The 12,210-nt window shown below is 43.5% G+C and overlaps 1 protein-coding gene across 3 annotated transcripts in view; it reads right to left on the minus strand.

Moving 5' to 3' along the window:
- Positions 1-358: 358 nt before the first annotated feature.
- Positions 359-12,210, minus strand: part of LRRN2 (leucine rich repeat neuronal 2) — a 378,579-nt gene continuing 366,727 nt past the window's right edge. For all 3 annotated transcript variants that reach the window (XM_069238514.1, XM_069238512.1, XM_069238513.1), the window contains exon 3: positions 359-9,600. In XM_069238514.1, coding sequence (XP_069094615.1) covers positions 7,204-9,414 — 2,211 coding nt within the window. In that variant the 5' untranslated portion in view covers positions 9,415-9,600 and the 3' untranslated portion in view covers positions 359-7,203. The remainder of the gene's footprint in view (positions 9,601-12,210) is intronic.

Here is a 12,210-nt window from a genome sequence, read left to right on the forward strand (position 1 = left end):
ACCTAAACCTAGTGCAATGATGTTTGTAGAAACGATATTTGGACACACGATTTGTGTTAGACAGTATTTCCATACATAATATTCTGACATAAAACCAAGCCAGTCTAATAATTCTTATCTGTTCCAACAGTTGAGCAGTAGACCACATTTTCTCATATGTGCGACTTTTCTCTAGAGCTTGTGTATATATGTTCCTGTACTGGGGAGAGAAAACAGGCTCGAAAGCTTCAAAAAGGCTGCTGACAAATTTACAGAAAACATTTGATTGCTGATAAAGATTTTTTTACACAAACATACACTGGCCAACAAAATTAGATTTTTTTGTTATCAGACAACTGAAGTAGAAATGGCAACTACATTGCTAGAAATGATTTTATTTGGAAACTGTGAATTGTACATACCAGGGTGTATTCCCTAACAGCATTTTCTTTCACCGTTCTTTTTCTACTCATGTGTAGTCTATACATTTTTTAAACAAATTTTTCCTTTTAAACAAAAAGCATATTGTATGCATGTATTCATATAAATTGAGAAACTGAGCACAATACAAATAATTATAATACCATTGCAAATCATACTGTGTTCTCTTGACTAAATTCGGCCCGAGAAAGAGAGGCTTCCAGTATGAGCTGCTCCTATCCACCAATGACATTGCAGCACACTAACAGATTCCTTCCATTGGTGATGCCAGATGGCAAAGCCTTATCCTAATAGACTGTATGCAAACTCTACTTAGCTTTTTGTAAGTACACTGAAGTTTTTGCCCAGAACTTAGATGTTTCCAATTTTCCTAGGATACAATCAGGACTTGTCCATTGCAGGCCAGTTGGAGATTTAGAAATATTCCTTGTGTTTTTCTCTAAGTCTCCATATCATTCCCAAGTTTTCCTGGTGCTCCCACTTTATTTGGCCACAACTCTTTTTGTTGGCAAAAGAAACCATTGTCTTTTTCAGAAAGAACTCCCTCTCCAGCATGATCATGGGTCATAGTTCAAATCTTAGAATGTGTCCCTGTTATCACCATTACTGTGAATCCTAATGGGGCGAAGCTGGGACGAATCACCTAACACACAGCTATTGTTACAGTTAAATAATTATGTATCACTCAGAGGCTTATAGCTCTATTACAGTTCCCTAAGAAGGCAAAGATCCTGGTAAACGGATGTCCTATGTGAGGATTCTCCGGTTTGTAGGAATCAGGTTTCGAAATCGGATCACCATTTTTTCTAGATTAAAGTTATAATTTCTTACGTCTTCACAATAATTGTAACTATAATGGATCGCTAGATCAGTAATGTCTTCAGTAATGTTTCTTCACTGGCAATGCTAGCCTGGGTTATAGTCTAGTCATTGCAAATATTTACCATTCCTGAATATAATTCAAAAACGTATTCAAAGTTGTGCAGATCAATTCTGCCTCCTAATTTCCAAACATTCTTTGAAGAGATCCACCTCCTGCATTTCAGAAGGATTCAAGATCCCTCATGTTAATCATCCCTGATTTGAAATATAGTTTTGGCTATTGCTTTGGAAGCTTAAATATGTAATCTCTAGAGCTCGCTGTTAATGCAAGTAAAATCAAGCCTGAAACTGCTAACCTTTAATGTGCTGTTTGAACACTGTACCAGAACACAAAGCCGCCTAATCTGAATGAAGCCTGATCACTATTGTCCATATGGTAACTGAGTAACTCACGATTCCACACTGATGACACAGCAACAAATTAATACTGTCATAAAGAACAACAGTTATTATATGATAGTGCTTTGGAGACTGAAGCCTTTGGTTGTGGAAAGGGACTATTGGATCACTGCAGCACACTCAACTCAAGAAAAGGCCGAGAAAATGAGAAAATGTCCTGCTAGAAATGTTTCCATGAACCTCTGTTGAGATCATCATCCCCCACCCTGAACAAACTAAATTGGTGAGCAGTCAAAATGAGGGTTCTTTTGAAAACTGATCTCTGCATCCGGTCACTGGCTCCACTACACCTAACAAGATAGTGCTAACACTGCACCCTTGGGAGAAGGCAATGTTCATCTGCAAAAAGCTTAATAATAATGAGAGTACATCGCTTGCTGCTTTAGGAGTCAAAGGTTGAAATGAAATGCCCGTACATACTTAGATCTCAATCAAATGAACTATCCTTTTGAAAGACATTCAAAGCGTATCTGTCAAAAAATGGATGAGCTGAAATTGGTTGTGCTGCTGAATATAGACCCCTGAAATATGATGGTACAAGAATATAGAGGACAGAATGTCCAGAGGCAAAATATTAAAAGGTAAGTGATTATAGGGAAGTATAGATTTACTACTCCTAACTCAACATCTACATACATTGAAGGCATATATATGGATTTATATGTATGCCTTCATTGTATGTAGATGTTGAATATATATTATATTGCCATTTGGAGTTAGGTATAGAAAATCTAAACTTGCCTGTCGATATTTTAGTTTCGATATTTTGTCCCATTGAGATGTTGGTGTTGATATTAAGGATGCACACCGCAGAAACAATTAGGGCAAAATAGTGCTAAATTACCACTTGTGGCTTTAGCGCTATAGAAATATGAAACAGAAGTAGTTAAATTAAAGGTGTTTTTTAATGAGGACCCATTGTATTCTTTTAGTTCCTATACACATATTCACGCAATCATCATCTGTTCTTTATTCCAAGATCCTCCTGGATCAGGTGGATCTTTCACAATTCGTCAATACTTACACACACACACACAGGGCCTGATTTAGATTCTGGCGGGTGTTATACTCCGTCACGAACATGACAGATATCCTGTCCGCTGCATTATGATCATATTACGATCTCCCTAGGATATAATTGGACCGTAATACGGCGGACATGCTACCTGTCACGTTTGTGAAGGAGTATTCCCCTCCACCAACATCTAAATCAGCCCCTAATCTTTGTCCTTTTTTCCATGATCCTCCTGGTAATGACTGCAATGATTGCAGTGAAATGCTTCACTGGAAATGAAATGTTGCTTCAGTTTGAAAAAATGGCTTAGATTCTGAACCTGACAAACTACTCTCGTGAAAAACAGATCTTCTGACTGTTTCATCCAACTGATTCAGGAGTTCATCTGCATGGAAGGTGGCCAGTCTCTAGATATTCTATAGGTTTTAGTGTGAAACTATGGGTAGCATAAGCAGCAGAACTGCGGGAAAGGAGATGAGAGAGCTGAGACTGGTCCAAGATAGCACAGCTTGCTCGTGGCACATTGTGCGATGTCATCATCTACGTGGATACAAACTCTATGTTGTGTCTACTAATGCAACACAATTTCACAAATGGAAGAGGGATACAATTACATTTTGAAACGCAAAGGCAATTCCCCTAGTGGAAAGGTCCAATATGAGGAGTGGTCTCTAGAGAGTTTATGTCAGGGGCATCCACTTCGCATCAATTGTTACTCTAATGAAATTGACTATTTTGGTGTTCCCCTCCCAGGTGATGTAACCTGCAGGAAAGGCTGTAGATTGTGAATAGGTAGTGGTCGGGTAAATGCCCGCAGCTAAGAGGCAAGGGTGACTCTTGACTGAGCCTGCCCTAGGGTCCACTGGCATTTCAGAGGCACTGGCTTGTTAAGAAATCTCCACATTTTCATGCAGGCCTACCTACCCTTCTTGGTCATCTCTCTTTAAAATTATGAAAGTGCACAGAGGAAAGTATAGATTTACTATTTCTAACTTCAGATCTACGTACCTTGAAGATATATAGATCTGCAAGATATATATGTGTGTGTGTGTGTGTTAGGTACAGAAATTCTAGACTTCCTTACCTGTCGATATTTTATTTTCCATATTTTGTCATCAATATTGTGTCCCATTAATATTCTTTGACGGGACACAATCCCTCTTTGAAATTAAGGAAAAGGGATATTTGTTTATCATCTGACCAATTTATACTCACAGACTTTATATGGGAAACCACTAACATTTAAACCAATTTGAAATTGTCACTACATCTGTACATATGATCAGAGCCGAGTTATACTGGAGAATTATGTCATTGTTCCTTGCTTCGAGGATCTCTTAGGGGAACATTAGTGGCTTAAACTGTGGGCATGTCTGGAGTTTGAATATCCATCCCTGTTGATAAATAATAACCAGTTCTCCAGCATGGAATCCATTTTGGACTGAAAAGAATGGATATTTCCGGCTGTCCAACAGTAAACAATCTTTAATAGTAAATCTGAAATGAATCCTTTGCTGGAGGACAACTGATACAGGTAAGGAACTTTCTCATTTGAAGGTAATAATCTAGTTACGTTTGCAAAGGATTCTGGCAGCAGGGTTGCTTTTCATAGTTATAAAATAACAATGCAGCTCTACAAAAAAAAATGTTTTAATAGAAAGCGTAGGGAAGGGTGAAAAAAAGTGTCACAGCCTAGCTTTATTGGTTGAACACTTCCGAGAACTGTGACTTCCCTCAGAAGAACGGCGGTCGAATGGGTAAAAGCTGATGAGAGGGAGCCAGACAGTTTCACCCTTCTGTTCTCGGCTGCATCAATAGGAGTCCAATTTCTGCCCCGAGGGGGCTTTTCATTGGCTCGGACCTATGACGTCTTGTATAAATGCAGCGTGGGATTTGCAGTTCTTTCCTTTGAAAACTATAGAGTGGAAGGCTTTGAGACGAGTTGCGAATTGCTATTGGAAGAGTCCGTGTCTATGATCACAAATCATGCTGTCGATCCAACAAATCCAGCCTCCTGTCACCAACCTGTGTTCCTATTTAAGTTATTAAAAAATCCATTCCATCTTGTTGGGAGTTTGGCTGCGCTTGCCTTTCAAAGCCCCTCTTAAGTGCAATGTAGTTCTGAACACTCTAGGGTCTGACATCTTTCATTGAACAAACTGAAAATAAAATCGAGCAAGGGTACAAAGCATTAGCTTTCACAGTCTCATACACTGCTTCAGATGGCAGCTGTGCAATGAGCAGGGACCAACAGATATGCCTGTCGATGGTGAGATAAGGCTTTTAATCATTGGCCAAATGCTACTCGTAGTTCACCATCTTAGAAGTGCATTGATTCCAAGCCCAACGTGCGACTTGTAAGGTTTTCGCTGTGTTTAAGTAAATACTGTCCAAAAGAAACGTTGTATCCTGACCACAACACCATGGCCTGGAGAAGGAGTGTCTGTGAATGGAAAGCTGGCGCATCTGAAAGAAAGGGAGGAGAAGCCAGGAGCGTTTGGGGTTGTGGAGTGGACCTGAACAGCAATTCACTATTTGATGCACATAATGTGGCTCAGAGGAGTTCTGAAAAAACACCTTTCTCCTGCAAACATGAGCATTAGCTAAACAGGATAACCCCATAGGAGCCCTGAGGGAGGTCCAGTGCTTAAAGAACAAGACCCAGGGACTGCCGCTCCGCCAGCATTCCCCGACTCCATGGGAGCCTAGAAAAGACACATGACCATGTCCTGTCGTATGCTATGCTTATACCATTTCAGCCACCCAAAATATACACAAGCGGTGGAATCGAGTTCTGAAGGTGGGACCTGTTTGTAGGGATTTCTGGGGTTTGCTGGCCTCATGAGAAGCTGCAATGACGAGGTTTGTCTCAGCTTTTGAGTGTGCAAGCCTCCCTTGAGGAGCAGAGAAAACTGGAGCCCGGGTCCTGTTGTATTTGCTGGTGTTTGGCCTCCTCCCTGGTGCGTTGTGCATCGACTTCAATTAGGGGTCGTCCTAGCTTGGTCTTTGGCAGCTGTGACACTACCTGACCTACCACAGGGGTCAGAGGCAAAGACGGCAACCAAAATTAAGCATTGCCCTAACAGATGTGTGTGTCCATATACTGTAGTTTCTAATATTTGGCCTAAACCTCCTCTACAGAGACTAAGATGCCAATGAGGAACTAAGCATAGGGAAATTGTGTAATATCATCAGCCATCAAAGGGTGTCTGATGTCACTTCCGCTACCCATTCCTTTTGACTAAACTGATGTCATTATCATTGTGATCTTTGTTGCTGTGAAGGAGCCCTTTAATCTTAATGAGTAAAAAATATCAATCATCTATATGAGGCCGGGAGTTATTGTTCCTTGTTCATCACTACGTCACTTACTTCAATCCCGTTCTTCGAGTATGGCACCGAGGCCTCGGTGGACTAGTCCTTTATCGAGTGCTATGGAAGTCACTGCCTGAAGACATTCAAGGTACCACCACTGCGCCCAGGTGAGAAGAACCAACTGGTCTGCGATTTTAACAAGTAGAGAAAAACAGCTCATGGATGGGGTTAGGTGAAACTGAAGATGGCAATGATGTGGCAGCCAAAGGGCGGGATTGATCTGTAGGAGTGGGGGGGGGGGGTCCCATGCACCTCCTTCTCTTTACCTCTTTTCTTTTACCTCCTGAAAACTGCAGGTTGAATTAAACTCCTTCTACAGCCCAGGACATGTCTCTGAACTACAGCAGGCTACTAACCAGCCCTTTTCCACCTTTCACATGACACACCACTACTGTATCTCACCCGGCCGCCATGTTGGGCAGGAGACCAGAGTGTCTGGGTTACAGGCAAGTACATCTCGCAGGGTAGCTGTGGGTGTTTTACTATTCCTACAGCTCACAGAGAACCGAGCCTCTTCCATGGTATCAGAGCAACATCATCCTATAAGCACCTTCCTAAACCTGAGCTTGTCTGATTGTGCGTGGAAGTGAGATTTTAATTCACTGTTCAAAATTCAGGATGCCAAAAACATTGCATTATGAATTCATTGTTAGAAGAAAATCAAACAAATAAACAAATTCAACTGCCCCTAACGGTGATTTGGGAACACAAGAGTCAAGTTCACCAGGTCAGAGGAGGTGATAAGTACAGCTAGAGCTGGTCCCAGAGGGTTCCATGTCAGAACAGGACATCTATCCCAGTTTGCACATTAGAGAATTACAAAGCATCTAATGTCCTCGATTTCCAAAGTAGGTCTGTTAGGCCTCCACCCTCTGCTCTACTGTGTCTTTGCTATGGGTCAATGGGCGAAGAAAGTGTGGGGCAACTGGGGAGGAGACAGATTAGTCCAGTTCTGTAGGCCTCCATAGCTGTTTTTATTCTTCATATTTTATTTGGTAAAAAAATAAGCTTCCCTCATGGGCCACACTTTATCTTTCTCTGTCCCAACACCATCCTTTTGTCTCTCCCGGCTTGTAACATTCTCTCTTTTTCTCCAACTTCCCTCAAAGACCTCACAAGTCCAGTAGTGCTTCTGGGCCCCGAGTGGTTACCATCTTAGCCCCCTTTGTATCAGGTTCCCAGAGTTGTACAAAGGGAGGATAAATCACACGGACAGATGTTGCTGGACCCCATGGCATATAGCTTGGCACACAATCTGCGATGTTTGACTGACACCCTTTGGGGGTGCTAATGCAGCAGTGCCCACGGAGGCCGACTGACACAAGTAGTGTACAGAGCACCAGGGTGGCCAAAGCCCACAGCTTGATCTCCAGAGACCCCATTTTACCTTCAGGATCTCTAGTTCTGGCACTCACGCAGGCCACTTGGGTGGGGGAGCCAAGGAAAGCCATGTGTAGGCAGGCCTGGTAGTTCGTGCCTGCTTGCAGCCGGGTGATATTGTGGGCATAGAGTCCAGCAGGTAGTCTGGCTGTTTCCATATTGGACCCTGTAGATAGGGTGGCCCAGGTCAGGTTGGATGATATGGCATTGATGTAAGGTCGCCAAGAGAGTAGAATGTTGTGGGCCTCGACCTCCCTTACATATAACTGAACACGTTCCCCACCTGCCGGAGACCAGCTGTTAACAGAGATGTGCACACTTTTGCTATCTGTGCCCAGGAGATTGTGTGCAAGGCAGGTGTAGAGACCAGCTTCCCGCATGGTGGCACCTCGTATCTCTAGGGTGCCCTCAGGGTGCACTCGGCACCTCCCTTCCCCAGAACCAGCAAGCAGCTTTGTCCCTGTTGGAGTGACCCAGTAGATCTCTGGCTCCGGTTCAGCTAGTGCCCGGCAATGGAGTGAAACAGTTTCTCCACTGGTCACCATCAGATGGGAGGAGAAGCTGGTGCTTGAAATGAGCGGGAGACATCGATCAGCCATGTCTCTAAATGGCACTTCCCTGATGTGCCTAGTCTTCAATGCAGGAGGCTCGGTGCAGAGTGTGGATTGAGGCTCAATGAAGCGGATGTGGTTCTCCGTTGTGTTGATCCAGCGAATGACACAGTCGCAGCGGATTGGGTTTCCGTGCAAGCTAATTTCTTGCAGACTAGGCAGGGATTCCACTGTCTGCTTGTGCAGGGCACTCAGTGCATTATTGTTCAACATGAGAGTCTCCAACTGGGGCAGATGGTGGAAGGCGCCAGGGTGGATAAATGACAGCTTTGGGTTGTTTGTCACCTCCAGCTTCGTGAGCTCAGGAAGGTTGGTGAGGGCAAATCTGTCCAGAGAAACCAGTTCATCCATATTGTTCAGGCCAAGTTCTTTCAAGTGCAGCATGTTGACAAAGTCACTCTGCTGTATCCTCTGCAGAGGATTCTTGTTCAGATCCAAGAACTTCAAGCCTGGAACCTGCTGCAGTGCTCTTTTAGGGACATTGGCCAGTTTGTTGTCATAGAAAGAGAGGCTTTCTAAGCTCTTCAGGCCCTCCAGGGCATAATCTGAGATGCCTTGCAGGTTCATTCCAGCCAGAACCAAGCTCTTCAAGTTGGACAGAGGTCGGAAATTCAAATCTAAAATGGCATCCACCTTGTTGCCCCCAATCATGAGGATCTCCAAGCTGGGCAGCTCCTGGAACCAGCGGCTGTCCACTGCTCTCAAGAGGTTGGAGTTCAGGTGAAGGCGCAGGAGGTCAGTAAGGCCTGCAAAGGCCAAAGGTGAGATCCGGCAGAGCTGATTGTGGTTCAGGTAGAGCTCCTGGAGGCTGCCTAGGCTGGAGAAGCTGTGGTCGGGGAGGTAGGAGAGCTGGTTCTCCTCCAGGTGCAGGCTGAGCAGCCGAGGCAGACTCTTAACCTCAAAGTCCCTCAGGTCAGAGAAGCTGTTTTGGGAGAGGTCCAGCTCAGTCAGGTTCAGCAAATAACCTAGCTGGCTTTGCTCCACCCTGGCAATGTTGTTACTTTGCAGAAGCAGGGTCTGCGCCCCACCTGGAATGTTTGCAGGTATTGAAGAAATAAACAGATCATTGCAGTCAACTGTATTGGCCTCACGGTAGACTGATCTCGGTGTGTACCAGGGTCTTATTTGACAAACACATTGAGCCGGGCACTTGACCTTCCAAGGAACTACTGGGAGGGCCATAGTAGTGGCACCCCAGCTCAGGAGCGAAAGCACTGTAAGCAGTCTCATTTTTACACAAGGCAACTGGCTTCTTGACATGACAGAAGCCCAAGAATCAGAGATGTTGGCTCCAAGGGTTGGCAGTGATGTCCATGTCAGTGGTATCTGCATTCACTTGCTAGAAATGTCTCTTTCTGGAGGTTATTCACTGAGTAGTAGCGGTCATAGTTGCTGCAGACCCATAGTGTCATTGCTTCTCTCCGCCAAGTGAGTTCCGCACCTCGCCCGGTTCTTGTGCCTCATCTCAGCTTCTCATCCCTCCACCATGACATTATCCTCTTGTTCTGCAGGCTTGTCCTGAAAGGGAAAGAGAGTTGTTATGAATCTTCGAATGAAATTCTCAAAAACAAAGTAAAACTGTTGGAGACTGCTTTTTTGTATCATAAGTTACTACCAGAGCTTTGAATCGCCACGCACCTCGTACAGACTCAAATTAAGGTTCCTGCTTTGCCTCTTAAAAACAAGTAATGCCATTTTGCTCACCCTCAATTTTTATTTATTTTTTTACACTGATTTCATTTTTTATGTAGTGTAAACGTAGCCCAAATGGACGTATGAGCGTGTTACATGGATGCAACGGAACATGATTAAGCAAATGGACGACTAAACAATTTAGAAGAAGAAAACGCATTTAATACAAAAGTAAAAGTTTGAGAATCATAGGCTCAGTTCAGTTCAAACTTTATTTCGGCACTATATAATAGGCCATAAAAGCACAATAAAAGAAACAGTACAATGCCTCATAGTACAAGCCATAAAACACACTAAAAGGCAGCGCAATGCATCATCAAACAACCTTGGCTGATATAAAATATGAAGATATCCCTCGATAATTCATTAATAAAGTGGCAGTGCTTTATCAGGCTCCAATCGATGTTTCATGGTGCATATTGTAAAGTTTAAGACGTACTTTTCCTAACGTGTATTGCGTTACAATTCTAAGAAGCCACAGTAAAACATATGTCCGGTGTCCCATAGTACATAAGCGATGCATAGCAGCTTGATGATCCTGAATGTTGCAATTAATAAAAATTGGTTTTAGAAACAAATTCCTTATATCCAAATAAAATGTGCAAAATAACATAAATTGCAAAGTGCATTGCTTTGAAAATCCATCACATGGGCATGGTGTAGGCAGTCTGTCCCACTGGTTGTTTCTGGGGAAAGAAACAAGAAGGCGTACAATACCTTAACACAATCTGGTTAAGACAAAGGGATCCTAGGGCTCGGTTACCGAGGATAAATATGCGTGTAACCCATCAGACAAGAGATAAGAGATGTATGTCTCTACAGTTTTTTTGCCTCATCATTAAAACACACACTTTCCCTGACCTCCAATTTCCTTATTGATAAAATACTAGTCGGGCCCTACAACCTAGGGAAGCCCAACACTGACTGAGGTATATCATTAATAAAAGACAAGCAGCGTATTTTAGAAATGCGGCCTAAAATTAAGCCTTCCTGAATAACAGCCCGTGTAAATACAGTCTAAGGTTTGACCCAGACCGATGGCCACAACAGAGTAGGTTTACCCACCAATATGTCCTCTAAAAAACATGGTCCTACTACTCTATGGATGATGGTGGATGATGAGGAAGGGGGAACACACAAGAGGCACCTTAAAAATGCATTTTCTTCAGCCTGAAGTGGTCTATTCGACGCATTAGCCCACACACCACCACCATCATAGGTGGCTGTAGCAAGGACTCCAGCTTTTTCAATTTTAGCCATTTCCTTAGTAGGGCGACTACCATGTCTGCTGGAAAATCTAAACATGCCCTCGCACACTCTTTTCACCTTGAGCCGGGTATTCTGAATGAGTTCGACCCTTGCCAGAAAAAGGAATGCCCATATAGCAAAAGGACTTTACCTTGACAATGGGTATGCTATCTAGACAAAACTGTCTAGCAATCCTGGGGTGTTTCCAACAAATCATTATGTGTGTTTTAGATGTATTAATCTCTAGTTTTATTTAGATCATAAAAGCTGCAAATGAATCCATTAATCACTGCATACCGACAGCGGTCCTAGACGATAGGAATGTGCAGTTTGCATACAACAGCACGGAAAAGGAGACCAGCTACCATTGGCACGTCAGTCTGCATAGCCTGTAACACATCATCTACCCCATTTATATAAAGGGAAAACAGAAAAAGTGCCAATATGCACCCCTATGTGGCTCCTCGTTTAATACGAAAGGGACATGGAACTTCACACTTAAGGCCATATCGAACTTGGGAAGAAAGGTTATCACAGAGCCTTGCTAAGAGAGAGACAATATCACTGGGAGTGCCATACAAATGTAGCATGTACCAAAGCATTGCATGATCCACTAAATCAAATGTCCTGCTGAGATCAGCACAACACATGTAAAAGGTGCCGGCCTTAGTTCTAGTCTATTTCCAGATTAGGAGTTCGGGATTCAGACATTGTTCCACTGTCCCAAGTCTCCTCCTGAACCTATACTGGGCCTGCAAAAAAATAGAATTGTCAGCCATCCAGACCTCCAGCCTCTGAGAGACAAACCTACCCAGGAGCTTGTCAGAGGAGTACAACAGGGAAATAGGACGGTAGTACTTCGGATCGGTTATATAACCCTTCTAATAAATTGGGACAAGAATATATTTTGAACCTCTAGACGGAACAGAGCCCAATGTCGCCGTGTAAAGATGTGGGCAAGGATTGGAGCCCACAGCTCTTCCATATTTAAAAGGGATCAACTGGGACCCCATCGGGACCGGGCACTCTCCCCATTGTGCATTTATACATCACATCCTCCACCTCTTCCAGCCTGAAATCAAGAAACCGGATAGGTGCAAGTGGAGGGCTCTCTACTGGATCAACTAGGGCCATTGGAGGAGACCCTGGGGCACTATGATTTGGTGGGTCAAAGATCCCTTCAAAGTT

This window comes from Pleurodeles waltl, chromosome 6 (genome assembly GCF_031143425.1).
Source record: "Pleurodeles waltl isolate 20211129_DDA chromosome 6, aPleWal1.hap1.20221129, whole genome shotgun sequence".
Taxonomy (NCBI): Eukaryota; Metazoa; Chordata; class Amphibia; order Caudata; family Salamandridae; genus Pleurodeles; species Pleurodeles waltl.